General features: G+C 55.6%; 6 protein-coding genes across 6 annotated transcripts; 3 read left to right on the top strand and 3 right to left on the bottom strand.

The window, feature by feature from the left end:
* Positions 1–861: 861 nt before the first annotated feature.
* Positions 862–1,872, top strand: BAUCODRAFT_41690 (uncharacterized protein; the record flags this gene model as incomplete). The annotated part of the gene is made up of 5 exons (XM_007678010.1): positions 862–993; positions 1,044–1,156; positions 1,216–1,449; positions 1,504–1,635; positions 1,692–1,872. Coding segments are annotated over 5 exons (792 nt in total), but the record flags the coding sequence as incomplete, so codon positions are not given.
* A 488-nt stretch (positions 1,873–2,360) lies between these two features.
* BAUCODRAFT_90175 (uncharacterized protein) lies at positions 2,361–3,862 on the bottom strand. The gene is made up of 5 exons (XM_007678156.1): positions 3,653–3,862; positions 3,516–3,587; positions 3,284–3,469; positions 3,134–3,220; positions 2,361–3,080 (listed from the first exon to the last, which is right to left on the bottom strand). Exons 1-5 carry the CDS (start codon positions 3,765–3,767, stop codon positions 2,464–2,466), a joined length of 1,077 nt encoding a protein of 358 aa, XP_007676346.1. The 5' UTR covers positions 3,768–3,862; the 3' UTR covers positions 2,361–2,463.
* Positions 3,863–4,911: 1,049 nt separating this feature from the next.
* BAUCODRAFT_70235 (uncharacterized protein) lies at positions 4,912–6,174 on the top strand (the record flags this gene model as incomplete). The annotated part of the gene is made up of 4 exons (XM_007678110.1): positions 4,912–4,958; positions 5,025–5,459; positions 5,514–5,987; positions 6,045–6,174. The coding sequence occupies 4 exons, from the start codon at positions 4,912–4,914 to the stop codon at positions 6,172–6,174; spliced, it is 1,086 nt and encodes a 361-aa protein (XP_007676300.1).
* A 36-nt stretch (positions 6,175–6,210) lies between these two features.
* On the bottom strand, positions 6,211–7,952 carry BAUCODRAFT_491924 (uncharacterized protein). The gene is made up of 4 exons (XM_007678524.1): positions 7,512–7,952; positions 7,078–7,439; positions 6,929–7,018; positions 6,211–6,872 (listed from the first exon to the last, which is right to left on the bottom strand). The coding sequence occupies exons 1-4, from the start codon at positions 7,643–7,645 to the stop codon at positions 6,370–6,372; spliced, it is 1,089 nt and encodes a 362-aa protein (XP_007676714.1). The 5' UTR covers positions 7,646–7,952; the 3' UTR covers positions 6,211–6,369.
* Positions 7,953–8,259: 307 nt separating this feature from the next.
* Positions 8,260–8,694, top strand: BAUCODRAFT_24547 (uncharacterized protein; the record flags this gene model as incomplete). The annotated part of the gene is made up of 1 exon (XM_007677824.1): positions 8,260–8,694. One exon carries the CDS (start codon positions 8,260–8,262, stop codon positions 8,692–8,694), a length of 435 nt encoding a protein of 144 aa, XP_007676014.1.
* Positions 8,695–8,844: 150 nt separating this feature from the next.
* On the bottom strand, positions 8,845–12,147 carry BAUCODRAFT_24546 (glycosyltransferase family 34 protein; the record flags this gene model as incomplete). The annotated part of the gene is made up of 5 exons (XM_007677823.1): positions 8,845–10,626; positions 10,681–10,819; positions 10,919–10,943; positions 11,165–11,245; positions 11,304–12,147. The coding sequence occupies 5 exons, from the start codon at positions 12,145–12,147 to the stop codon at positions 8,845–8,847; spliced, it is 2,871 nt and encodes a 956-aa protein (XP_007676013.1).
* Between the last annotated feature and the right edge of the window lie 110 nt (positions 12,148–12,257).

Genomic DNA, 12,257 nt, shown 5'->3' with positions numbered 1-12,257 from the left:
GCCTGGCATCTGGAGCGAGTCCAATCCCTGTCTCCACGTGGGATACGTCAATCCTTGCACTCAACCACGCTAACGATAGACATTGTCTGGTTGAAGATCTGCTCCCCGTCCAATGAGCAGTCGTTGTCTCTGGCTATTTCGCTCGCTTTGGCACCGTCAACTCATCTCGGCAGAACATGTCTTTCGTTGCTCCCGCTTCCTGGTCGCTTGCGCACAGGGCGCAGTTATCTTGGGACAAGACAAGCGAGCCGCTTTGCGGATGACGAGCATCATGATCGATGGGCCAAGGCCGTCCGTCTGGGATCATGAGGCGTGCCGTGCTCTTTTCTATCAGCTGGACTCGTTCTGCACCGTCAGACAGCAATGCGCGATCAAGGCGCCCCCTGAGTTCATGTAGATCCACCTCTACCGCGGCTGCAGTCGGCTCTAGCGACTAGATCCATCCAAGAACGAGCCGCGCGGATGTGTAGTATCCGTAAGGGGAGAAGTCTCAGTCTAACCACGAACCGCGTCCCAAACGCTAATGGCTCCCCCATGGCGGTGATGGGTCGTCTGAAGCGGAAGGTGAGGCAAGCGAAGACCAACCAGATCCACACTCTCTTGGCCTTCCTTTGTGTTGTTATCCATCTGCCGAGTTTGCAGACGCAGATATTAGAGTTTGGCGCATTACTTTCCCCTAGAATGGTTCCTGCAGCCTTCGAAACGCGGGTTTGACTTCTGTTAAGAACGCCTGTTTCGACGCCGTCATTCATCTCTGCTCGGCTTCCTATTGGATCTTCGACATCAGTACTTCAAGTTCATTCTCCTGCGCCGCTACGACAGACGTCTATCATCGCTATGGTTCAATCCGGTCATGCGTCGGGCGACGCAGTCATGGGTGTGACCATTGCGACAACCATCATAAGTCTCATAGCTGTCATATCGCGACTGGCCACACGATTGGGAATCGTAAGGAACGCAGGCGTCGACGACATCTTCATAGGCATCGCATGGGTGTGTAAATACATCCTCTTCAGCTTGGAATGTTGGCTTACGGTGTATAGCTCTTCTCGGTCGCAACTACGGTCACTATGGTTCTGCAGGTGAAGCACGGTATGGGACGGCATCAGTACGATCTTTCTGAGCACGATCAGCTGGCTCAGCTCAAGCCCTTTTGGTACGTCTCGTCCCACTCATCCAAGCAACAACACTGCTAAAGACCGCTTCCCTCGATAGGGTGTCGGTCATCGTTTACAACCTTTCCATATCATCCGCGAAGTTCTCGATCCTTTTCCAGTATCTTCGCATCTTCCCGCAACAACGATTCCGTCAGGCTTGCTACACGCTTATGGCCGTCGTTGGCATTTACAGCTGTTGGACGTTCTTCAGCGCCGTCTTCGCATGCTCACCTATATCATTCTTCTGGAACCCTATGCAAGAAGGCCACTGTTTGAACCGCTTTGCCGTCTGGTACGTATCATTCTACAGGAGTTGCATGTTGTTATTCCGTTGACGTCCTCATAGGTTCGCCAATGCCGGCATGAACATTGTTACCGACGTTGCTACTGCGTTATTGCCGCTTCCAGTGCTGAAGAGTCTGGAGCTGCCTCCGCGACAGAAGCATGTACTACTGGTAATCTTCGCTCTCGGCGGGTTGTAAGTTATCCACTCGCAGTTCGAAATTTGGTGTACAAGCTGACCCTTCTACGCAGCACCTGCATTGTCTCCATCCTTCGCCTCTACTCTCTCTACGTAATCTCTGCCACAACAGATATCAGCTGGAACAACCCCCTCGCCGCAATCTGGAGCAGCGTCGAAATCAACACCGGCATTCTCTGCTCCTGCCTTCCAACACTCAAGGGCTGCGTAACGAGGTTCTTCCCGAACCTCTTCGGCTCGGCAAGATCAAGGACGCGTTCATTAGCGCCATCGCATCTGGGCACTTACGGCCGAAGCAAGATGAGCCACGACGCCTTTGGTCGTGGACTCAGCGGGCGCGAGACACCTGTGCATAAGACTGTCATCCAGAGCACATACGATGGGACGAGTTCAGACGAGCACATCGATATGACGGGCATGCCATCTGGCAAAGACCGAAGGCAGATACAAGTGACGACGGTGGTCGAGCAAGACTTCGGCGGACGCGCAGAGTCGGTTGATACTGAGAGCATGAAAGGCTTGGTGCGATAAGCCCAGCTCCTGTCTAGATATGCGAAATGTGTAATTGTACATGTCTGTGCAACGTTCCGTACTCGTGGTGTCCTTCAAGGATGGAAACATATACGCGGGGTGCCCAGGAACCTGGAAATATGAGTAGAACCCCCGATGCGGATGCCAAATGTGAAAGGGGAAGGCGCGATCAAGGTTCGATACCTTGATGGTGAAAGTCAGGACCTTGACTTCAAAGATGAGGTCTCCATCATCAAACGTCCTACAACCGTACTTCGCATGCTCGGGATGCCTTCAAACCTGCGTCAAACCGCATCAGATTTCGCCGGAGCTTCGCACCAAAATCTTGACCTGATTGTCCTTATCCCTGACCAGCGCCTTGAATCCCTCTTCCACAACCTCATCAAGTCCAACCCTCTTCGTGATCATCTTCTTGCACATGTCCAATCTCCCATCGGAGATAGCATTGATCACTTCTTGGAAATCACCAGCCACGTACGTCGCTACACCGAGATAGCTTTTCTCCCTGAACACCAAATCATTCGGGAAGAAGTTGCATCTCTTCTCCCATATGGCAATATTGACATGCGTGCCCCTCGCTCGCAGAGCCAGGATCGCCTGGTCAAGGCCAGACTGCACGCCGGCGGCATCGAAGGTTACGTGTACGCCTTGGCCGTCCGCGAGCTCACGGCATCTTGCCACGATGTCATCTTTCGTTGGGTCGAGCACAACATGGGCGCCGAAGTCTTTGGCGTACTGCTTTCGCATTGAGGAGACCTCGGAGACGATGATTTGCTTGCAGTTGCGGGCTCGGAGAGCTTGGATGACTGAGAGGCCGATCGGACCGCCACCGAGCACCAGGACGGAATCTGTTGGTTTGAAGGGAGAGGCATTCACGGCATGCCAGGCTACTGCGAGTGGCTCGACCAGGGCTGCTCCGGCATCAGCTTTGGACTCATTGATCCCGTCACAAGGACCTGCAAACCTGCGACATCAAGGCCAACGTTATCTGGTATGTGGAACACCGCATACTCAGGAACCACAATGTGCTCACTCAAGCCGCCACCCCAGCCTGAGAAGACGTCAGCAAGACCGCAACCATATCCCCGATTCACCTGGCGGCCGCCCGACTAACCGCTCAAACCCACGAAGCCGTTTTGGTAGCAGCAGTTGATCAACCCGTCCTGGCAAGCGCCACAGTCGCCGTCGTAGATGATGGGTTGCACGCACACTCGATCGCCCTTCTTGAACTTGCTTGAGACTCCATCGCCGACTTCCTCGATTACTCCAGAGAACTCGTGGCCGAAGGTCACCGGGACTTCTGATCGTCAGTACCTTCGCTAGCTCGACAGGTTGTCCAAAGCTACCTAATTCTCCGGTGATCGGATGAGGATCGGTTGGACATATTGACGGTCCACCTAGGTATTCGTGCAAATCACCTGATGCAACCTCAGCTTGTTTGTCTCACGGATTCAGATTGCGAGAGGTGTCTGGAGGCGCTCACTACCGCAGATGCCACACCAAGCAGGCTTCACCTTAATCTGTCCCTTACCGCACTTCGGTTCCGGGATGTCTTCTACCCGCAGGTCCTCCTTGCCATGGAAGCGCACTGCCTTCATGGTGCCATTACCGGCTGGCGCTGGTTTATTCTCTACTTCATGCGGCTGCGATGCATCTTGAGTTGACCCTTGAGGCGGGATTGTAGATGACGCTGACATACTGAAAAGCTTACGAGGTAGGAAAGATGTGAAAGGAAGGAAGGTAGATTGCTCGATATCACTTACATTGCTCCTACTGGCGGCGCCGTTTGATACCCCTTGGCCGGATATCTGTTTACAGGTAAGCGAGTGGAAGTCTGGCAAACCGCCGCAGCCCCTCCCATTGGCATCTATTGAGCGGGGAAAGCAGAGCTGCCCTGCTGAACGGAAGATTCTCCGAGCGACCATCACGGCGACCCAATATGGGAAAGCCAGAGGTTTGATGGCCAGTCCTACTCTCGGCTCCCACAAATAGCAACATACACCGGGGGATGTTGGCCGGCGCAGTGGTGTAGTAACCACGCTCCTGCGACCGTTGTTGTGCTGAATGCGCGACAACGACGAGCCACGAGGGTGCCGGCACTGAGATAGCCACAATAACAGTGTGGAGCACTTTGTAAAGTTGGCGATGGCGTACTGTCAAAACGCCCTCAATGATGAGCAGCGTGTCGAGTTCTGGCTTATCGTCGTCTTCACGCCCATGCGATGGAAAACAGACTGAGAGACGTCACTAACGCTTGGGCCATGGATGGTGGGGTGGCGGGGTTGAGGTCGACTGCATTCGGGTGCCCACGTACAACATGCACCCATCGCATGTGGTATCGTCATGGCACGCGCGACGGACCTGAGAGCGACGGGACTCGGGTGTCTATTGGCTACAAGTCTTGTCATCGACCGCGGCGAGACGTAGCGCTGCACGGATATGACCGGTAAGAAAAGGTTTGGCAATTCTGCCGCCGCTTGTAGGCTTGAACTGGCAGATTAGCTCAAGCTAAAGCGAAGGAACACGGAACGTCTGGCTTTCTGCGGCGAAGTGCTGCATCAGCGATCTCGACGGTGTGGTGACGTACAGGAGCCTTTCGTGCCTGCGTGGGAAGTTTTTCCGTGTACGGAGTGACTGGCATTTGAAACCCAACAATCACTCCTCGTCCTCAACAGCACACAATCCTAACAAACACTTCTCTTATCCACCCACCCATCCAAAAACAATCAGATAACAGCAGAGATGCCTTACCCAGAGACAGCAGAGGGTTTCATGGTCCAGAGCCAGAAGTAAGCGAAGCTGCAACATTGATGGACGCTAAACACGAGCATGTACTGACTTCACACGGCATTCAGGGACTGGAAGAACTTCAAGAAGCAAGAGTTCAAGCTCAAGCCATTCGAGGACCGCGATATCGACATCGCCATTGAGTGCTGCGGTGTCTGCGGGTCCGATGTCCACACCATCAATGGCGGCTGGGGCGACGCTCCCATGCCGCTGTGCGTGGGTCACGAGGTCATCGGCAAGGCAGTCAAGGTTGGCAAGGACGTCAAGACCGTCAAGGTCGGCGACCGCGTCGGTGTCGGTGCACAGATCCAGGCAGATTTGACCTGCGCGAACTGCAAAGCGGACCAGGAGAACTACTGCCCGAATGCGGTGGATACGTACGGCGCTCCGTACAAGGATGGCACGATCGCTCAGGGCGGCTATGCTTCCCACATTCGCGCACACGAGTACTTCACCTTCAAGATCCCGGACGCCATTGAGAGCTCCATCGCCGCGCCCATGATGTGAGCATCTCTCCACTACGACGTGGAAAGCAAAATTCACTGACGATCGAGTAGGTGCGCCGGTCTCACCGTCTATAGCCCTCTCGTCCGCCTAGGTGCCGGTCCCGGCAAGAAAGTCGCCATCGTCGGACTCGGCGGCTTAGGCCACTTCGCCGTCATGTTCGCCGTCGCCCTCGGCGCCGAGGTCTACGTCCTCTCCCACTCGCCCAACAAGAAGGACGACGCGCTGAAGATGGGCGCGAAGCACTTCGTCACCACCAACGAGGAGGGCTGGGAGAAGCCGTACGCCTTCACCTTCGACTTCATCCTTAACACCGCCGACGCCATGCACCACTTCGATATGAAGAAGTACTTTAGCACGCTCAAGGTCATGGGCCGCTTCCACACTGTCGGCCTCGGTGACGAGCCCATCCCAACCTTGATGGCGCAAGACTTTGCGCCGAACGGCTGCTACCTGGGTGCTTCGCATATCGGCAACCGCCCGGAGATGCTTGCTATGCTTGACTTGGCGAGCAAGCAGAACATCAAGTGAGTAACCGCGTGTAGAGTCAGCACTGAGGAGAATGTCCACTGACGGTTCTACAGGAGCTGGATCGAAGAAATTCCGATCAGCGAAGAGGGCTGCGCCAAGGCTGTTACCGGCGTATCTGAGAACAAGGTACGGTACCGATACGTGCTCACCAACTACGACGCCCAGTTCGGCGACCGATCGTAGGAGACTGAAAGCAACGAAGTGTTGTTCATACACCAGGCGCTTAGACGGCCTCAGACGTGCGTTGCTCGAGGCAGGAAACACTCTGTGGCTGGCATCAGCGGACTGCATTCTAGCACGCTAGAGAACGAGTGGGTCCATCACGCCGGCAACGCCGAGATAGCCGGCCATCAGCATCAGCAAGTCGAAGTGTAACCCTTAGCTCAAATCCAACACCACCCGTCCCTTCAACTTTCCCTCATCCATCTCCTCAAAGATCTTCGTCAGATCCTCCATCTTCGCCGTGCGGAAATGCGTCTTCACCACCCCTCTCTCAGCCAACTGCAACGTCTCGATCGCCTCCCTCCTGTCCCCAACAGCCACACCAACAATCTTCTGCGCTTTCGCAACCAACATCTGCGGGTAAGCCGTGGCGATGGGTTTCAGCTCGCCCTCAGGCAAACCGACACAGACGAGCGTCCCGCCGAACTTGAGTAGAGTCATGGCCATGCCGTAGGCGGCGTTAGCAGCTGTAAGGACCAGAACGGCTTGTGCGCCGAGTCCGCCGGTGATGCGTTTGACTTCTTCTTCCGCGTTGCCTTGGGTGTGGTCGATGAAGTGCTCCGCGCCGCAGTCCATGGCGATGTCCTTCTTGCTGCCGGCGTCGATGCCGATGACGCGCATGCCCATGCCGCGAGAGGCGATTTGGGTGGCCAGGTGACCTACACATATACTGGTCAGCAGGTGTAGGATGTTTCTGGCATCAAGGGCAACGTACCAAGACCGCCACCGGCACCCATGAGTACGACCCAGTCACCGGACTGTGCGTTGCTCTTGCGTAGGGCGGAGTAGACCGTCACGCCGGCACCTGTTGAGCAGCATGTCAGCTCCACGCCTCCTGCCTTCGTTGCACGAAGGCCAACTTACACAACATCGGCGCCGCCATATCCGAAGCCAGCGACTCCGGGATGGGAGTCACGTAGCTCGCAGGCCCGAGGACATACTGCTGGAACGTGCCAGGGGTGTAGTAGCCGCTGACCTTCTGGTTGAAGCAAACCCCATCGTGGCCGGACAGACACGCCGGGCAGGAGCCGCAGATGGCCGAGATCCATTTGATGCCGACTCGGTCTCCTACCTTGACCGCCGAGCTCTCAGTGCCAGGACCCATCTTGACGATCTTGCCGACGCCTTCATGGCCGCCGACCTGGCCGGGACTGGTGGGGTGCGGGAGGCCGGCCCAGCGGTTGGTCATGACTCCGAGATCTGAATGGCAGACCCCGGAATGTGTGCTTCATAGTAGCGTTAGTTATGAAGAATATGAGGTTTGGTGGGGGAGGAGGAAGAAGATGCTGGAGACTGACAGGTTGATCAAGACTTCGCCAGGTCCAGGCTCCGGCATGTCAAGCTCGACCACCTTGGTGGACACCTTGCCGGGTTCATCATAGACGACGGCCTTGTACTTTTTCGGGAGCTCTCCTTCTCCTACGGAACCCATCTTGTCTGTTCCAATTCCCCTTTTCCCACGTCTTGAGCTGAAAGCGAATCGGTGGTGGTAGTGACTACTTGTGAGAAGAACAAGTTGTGAAGCGAATGAGAGAGGGTGAAAGAGGCAGGAGCGATAGAAGAGAAAAGGGTAGCCCTCCTACTCTACATGTACCTACAGCTCAGGTGTGCTTTGCCGTCTACATCAAGCGATCCTCCGCACGACTTCGCGATTAAGGTCGCGTTGCATGCGCGCCGAGGGAGACAGGAGGGGTATCTCGAAGGTGGGGTTTAGGGTCACGCCAGCACTCCCGAAAGATTACCGCGGTAAGTGCAGTGTGCCTTGGAAGGCAGAGAAGCCGGCATTGTGATCATCGTGCTTCGGCCTGAGAAGCGTGAGGTGACGGTATGGAATGAAAGGCTACATCGCCGTCAGAGCTTGGATAGAAAGCATGGTGGTATCCGGCAAACGAGTGTTACCTGGATGGATGAGCTCGGAGTCGTGCTCGGACCGTGGCTCAAGGATAAGTCGATGGGACGACCCGTTAAGGCGTCCATATCAGCAACAAATCCTTCGTAGGGATGAATCATAAGGTAGAGCCTTAGACCAAGACCCAGTGGCCAACCATGGCGAACCCTGCTCCAGGCGAAATGTCGCTGAACAAGCTAATCTCCTCAATGAACGCATCTTTATCCCCTCCCACCTACGTCTTCCTCACCCTCCCTTCCAACAACGGCGACACCCTCCTCCAGTCACTTCGACGAGCCGAGATGCTCTTCCGGGAAGATGAAGGCTGGACCGTGATCATGACTCAAGAAGACGCCGAATCCATCGGTCTGATCTCCAATGACACCTTCCGCTGCCGCAAAATCACTCTAAATGTGCATTCAAGTCTCGATGCTGTAGGTTTCATTGCCGCGGTTGCTACCCGGCTGGCAAGCTTGGGCATGGGCGTCAACCCGGTTAGTGGGTACTATCATGATCATCTTTTCGTACCCGTAGGAAAGGAGGACGCTGCGATGAGTGAGTTGAGGGCGATGGCTGCTGAGCAACATGCTTGAACGTCATGAGTACCGTATCATTCGTCCGCTCACGGACAGTACGAAAACCAGCCATCTGCCCGTCTTTACTCGGTACTACGCACGAGCAGTCCATCATCATCAGCCAGCCGCATACCGCCGAGGCTCGCCGGAAACACTGGGAGATCAACCTCAAGCACCCACCTCAACCATCCGCCCGATAGCCTCCTCGACCCCGATCCCCACCCCAAACTGCTCAATCGCATCTTGCGCCGTCGGAACACCGATCAACGCAATACTCCTCGGGACTACAACGTCCCTCACATCAAAGCATCCAAACGCCACCAACTTCTTGAGCGCCGGACAACTTTTGAAGATGCCGGCAACGACACTCGTATCGACTTTGTTGCAGAAACTGATATTGATGTACTCCAACGAAGGATAAGTTTCAGCGCCATTGAAGACGTCGATGAAGGCGGAGAGCTCGATGAAGCGGCAGGAGGCGACGTCGAGGTGTCTGAGCGCGGCACCCGAGTGGGCCATTAGTGCGCGGAAACCGTTGGAGGCGAGGCCGATGGGCGCTTCTTCGGGACCGGTGGGGTTGTTGTTGTCGACGTCGCGGGTGGAGTTGAAGTCAGCGAAGGTGAGCGGTGGGTTTCGCCAGTCAGTAAACAGAGCGGCAAAACCGGCGTCGGTGATTGTGTCGTTTTCCGAGAGACGGAGCTTCGTGAGGCGGTTGCAGTTGTCGTGGATGGTTTGGAGGACGGCGTCGTCTACGTCGAGGAATTTCTCAAGGGACAGGGTTTGCAGACCGCTTCCGCGCAGCTCGATGAGGTTCACCAAGGTGTCATTGGACACTTCGCGGCTGATCTGCAGTGAAAGATGCTTGAGCTCTGGTAGTTTGGCTACGCAGTCGACAGCGTCCTGTCCTAGCCGGCGACAGAGCTTCAGCTTCAGTCGCTCCAGGTTCGGGCAGTACTTCACCACATCCTCCATGACAGCGTCTTCAAAGGCAGCATCCAGCCACTTCAGCTTGAGCACTTGTAGCTTGGTACCCACTTCGCGGAAGAGTCTGTGCCACATGCCTTCCGAGACAAGGTTCGCACTGTACAGTGAGAGGTGCTTGAGATTCCGACATCGCTCAAGCATGTAGTCAATAGCGTCGTCCTTTAGCTGGCAGGCATTACTGAGCACGAGCTTCTGCATCTTCGGCACGACAGCAAACATCTGCCGGTAGTCGTCCTCTTCGAGGTAAGCCGCATCGTGCACCACTACCGACTCCAGGTCCGGGCGCAGGAAGAGCGGCAAAGTCTTGCTTTTCATCACACGCTTTTTCGAGAACAGCTGGCTGAGGCGCTCAACAAGAGGCTGCGGCAGGTCTCCCAGCTCTTCTATGCTGTCGTGGTGCGCTGCAACCTTCTCAATGCAAAGCTGCACGAGCGACTTCGCACCGCATCGCGCGACACCATCAAGTCTGTCACTCTCGAGCTTGCGCCTCTTCTTCCCTACCGGCTTGCTGCTAGTCGCCTTCTGCTCCTTCTTAATGTCCTTCGCCAGCTCTTTGCCGCAAGGGGTACATAGCAGCCCGCCATCCGGCCCTTCCTTACTATAGGGAGTGACGGTGAAGCGCTTGCTGCAGATCTCGCAGTGTTCGAACTGTCCCGGTGCCGGGCGAGCTTTCTTGTAGAAGTCGTCCTCGTACTCCGACTCGTCGTCCGGATCATCCTTCTTCGCCTTCTTGCCCTTCTTCGTGGCTTTGGCCTTCTTAATCTTGTCGATCGCTTCCTTTTCGGTGCGCTTGCGCTTCTTCGACTTCTTTTCGTCCTCCTCCGCCTGTGCGGCTGCTGCTAGAGCCTCGTCTTCATCCTGAACTGGTGTCTGCGCCGACGAGCCTTCTCCGGCATCGCCCGCTTCTGGTTGCGTCCTCCTACGCTGGTAATCGTCGCGGATTTGCTGTGCCGAGATGTTGTTGGCCTGTCACGTTTCAGTACCATCGTTCTTAAGTCTTGTGGCGAGCCTGCAGCGTACAGCGAGAAAGTCTGTCAAGGCGCTTCGTGGCCCGCGGATTGTGTTGCCTGCCCTTCTACTCGACATGATGGTGCGGGTACAATCGCACACGTTTGTTATCTCTATCACGGGTCGAGATTTGCAATATTCCTCTAGGGAGCTGTGTAATAAGTGTAGTTGGTAGAGCGGCAAAGGTACGAATCCAGACACCCAGCGCTTTGACCAATTGGAAGACGTGAACCACTTTACGCGCACTCACGTGACAAGGACTCGTGACACGTGCGCTAGCACCAAGCAGTATACATTCAATACGATATATGGCAGATATGGCTAGTTCTACAGCAATTGCCTGCTTGTACTGAGCGTCTCGCAGCTCTTCAAACGCCAGACACCTTGCATAGCCTCCGAGGCACAATCCCTTCGCAGTTGCAACGCCACCATGACAGCCGCGAAGGCTACCGCCTTTCCTGATCCCTCAGCTCACGCCATCTGGACATCAACGGACCCATCTCCTCCTCACAGTTGCGATTGCCGTTGTTCGCGCAACCATGAAAGTTGGCCACGAAGTCGCCTTCTTGGTACAGACCTATGCACACAGACACGTTAGCGAACGTCATCACGACTACACATATGCAATGGCTCACCACTCGAGTCGCCACCTCCAACCTCCCTCGTGTAGCTATTCATCACCCTCTGTGGCACCAACGCCAGCTTCGCCAAAATGGTCCCATGCCACTGCACAATATGCTCCAGCGCATGATTCTCCGCCTTCTGGAAGTTATAACTCCGGTACATCGGATCAAACCAAGCATCCAAAAAGTACTTGGCCCACTCTCCGGTCCGGATCAACATACTGCCCCCCGCCAGCCCTTCCTTGTCCTGCGTCAGCACAAAATCCACCCGCTCTCCGCGTAAGTGGCTGAAAGTCTTGATGACACTGTCCGGTGGTACGACGGGCTGGTCCGTGATCATGAGGGATTCGAGTTTGCGCGGCTCGACGATGCTGGTGTAGATATCCTTGCGTGAGTTCATGATCAAGGCTTCGGAGGTGAGGTACCACAGCCACGGCGTCTGAGGCCACTTAGTCATGGCGTGGCGGAGGGCAGGGATCGTAGACCAGGAGGAAGGGCTGTTGGGCATGAGGTCGTAGTCTGTCGTGTTGGGAAAGAAGGTAGTGTAGCCATGTCGCGCGGCATAGTCGCGCCGGTTCTCGATGATGTTGTCCCGGTATCTTGGGCTGAGGTGCGGTTCTAACGTCGTAACGATGACAACTTCGGGTATGCCTGCTGGTGGACGCCGGTATGCGTCTGGGTTTGAAGGTCCGGAGAAGAGGTAAATCAGCAGCCAGACGAAGGCGATCAAGCCGACTACGTAAGGGGCGAGATTTCGGAGTCGCCGTCTTGTTCGGTATGAGGTTGATCGCGATGAGATATATGGCGAGTTGGGTATGGAGCTCTTGCGCGGGTATGGAAACTGCATGCCAGGCATGGTGTGATGTGCCCGCCGAGGGCCAGGAGAGTGGCCGAGGGGTATGGTTGGTTCTCGCGCAGACGATCGACTTAATCTCAGCGATCCGGACTATCCATCCATTGCGCGAG

The sequence above is a fragment of the Baudoinia panamericana genome (assembly GCF_000338955.1).
Source record: "Baudoinia panamericana UAMH 10762 unplaced genomic scaffold BAUCOscaffold_6, whole genome shotgun sequence".
In the NCBI taxonomy this organism is placed as follows: Eukaryota; Fungi; Ascomycota; class Dothideomycetes; order Mycosphaerellales; family Teratosphaeriaceae; genus Baudoinia; species Baudoinia panamericana.
The sequence above is the reverse complement of the archived record's forward strand: the minus strand, read 5'-3'. Positions and strand labels throughout refer to the sequence as shown.

Coding starts and splice junctions, on each gene's coding strand:
- BAUCODRAFT_491924 (XM_007678524.1), bottom strand. CDS start 7,645: ATGGGTTCCGTAGGAGAAGGAGAGCTCCCGAAAAAGTACAAGGCCGTC. Junction 7,019..7,077: donor TATGGCGGCGCCGATGTTGT/GTAAGTTGGCCT, acceptor GCTGCTCAACAG/GTGCCGGCGTGACGGTCTAC. Junction 6,873..6,928: donor GGGTGCCGGTGGCGGTCTTG/GTACGTTGCCCT, acceptor GTATATGTGTAG/GTCACCTGGCCACCCAAATC.
- BAUCODRAFT_90175 (XM_007678156.1), bottom strand. CDS start 3,767: ATGAAGGCAGTGCGCTTCCATGGCAAGGAGGACCTGCGGGTAGAAGAC. Junction 3,588..3,652: donor TTGGTGTGGCATCTGCGGTA/GTGAGCGCCTCC, acceptor AGGTTGCATCAG/GTGATTTGCACGAATACCTA. Junction 3,221..3,283: donor CGGCTTCGTGGGTTTGAGCG/GTTAGTCGGGCG, acceptor ACGTCTTCTCAG/GCTGGGGTGGCGGCTTGAGT.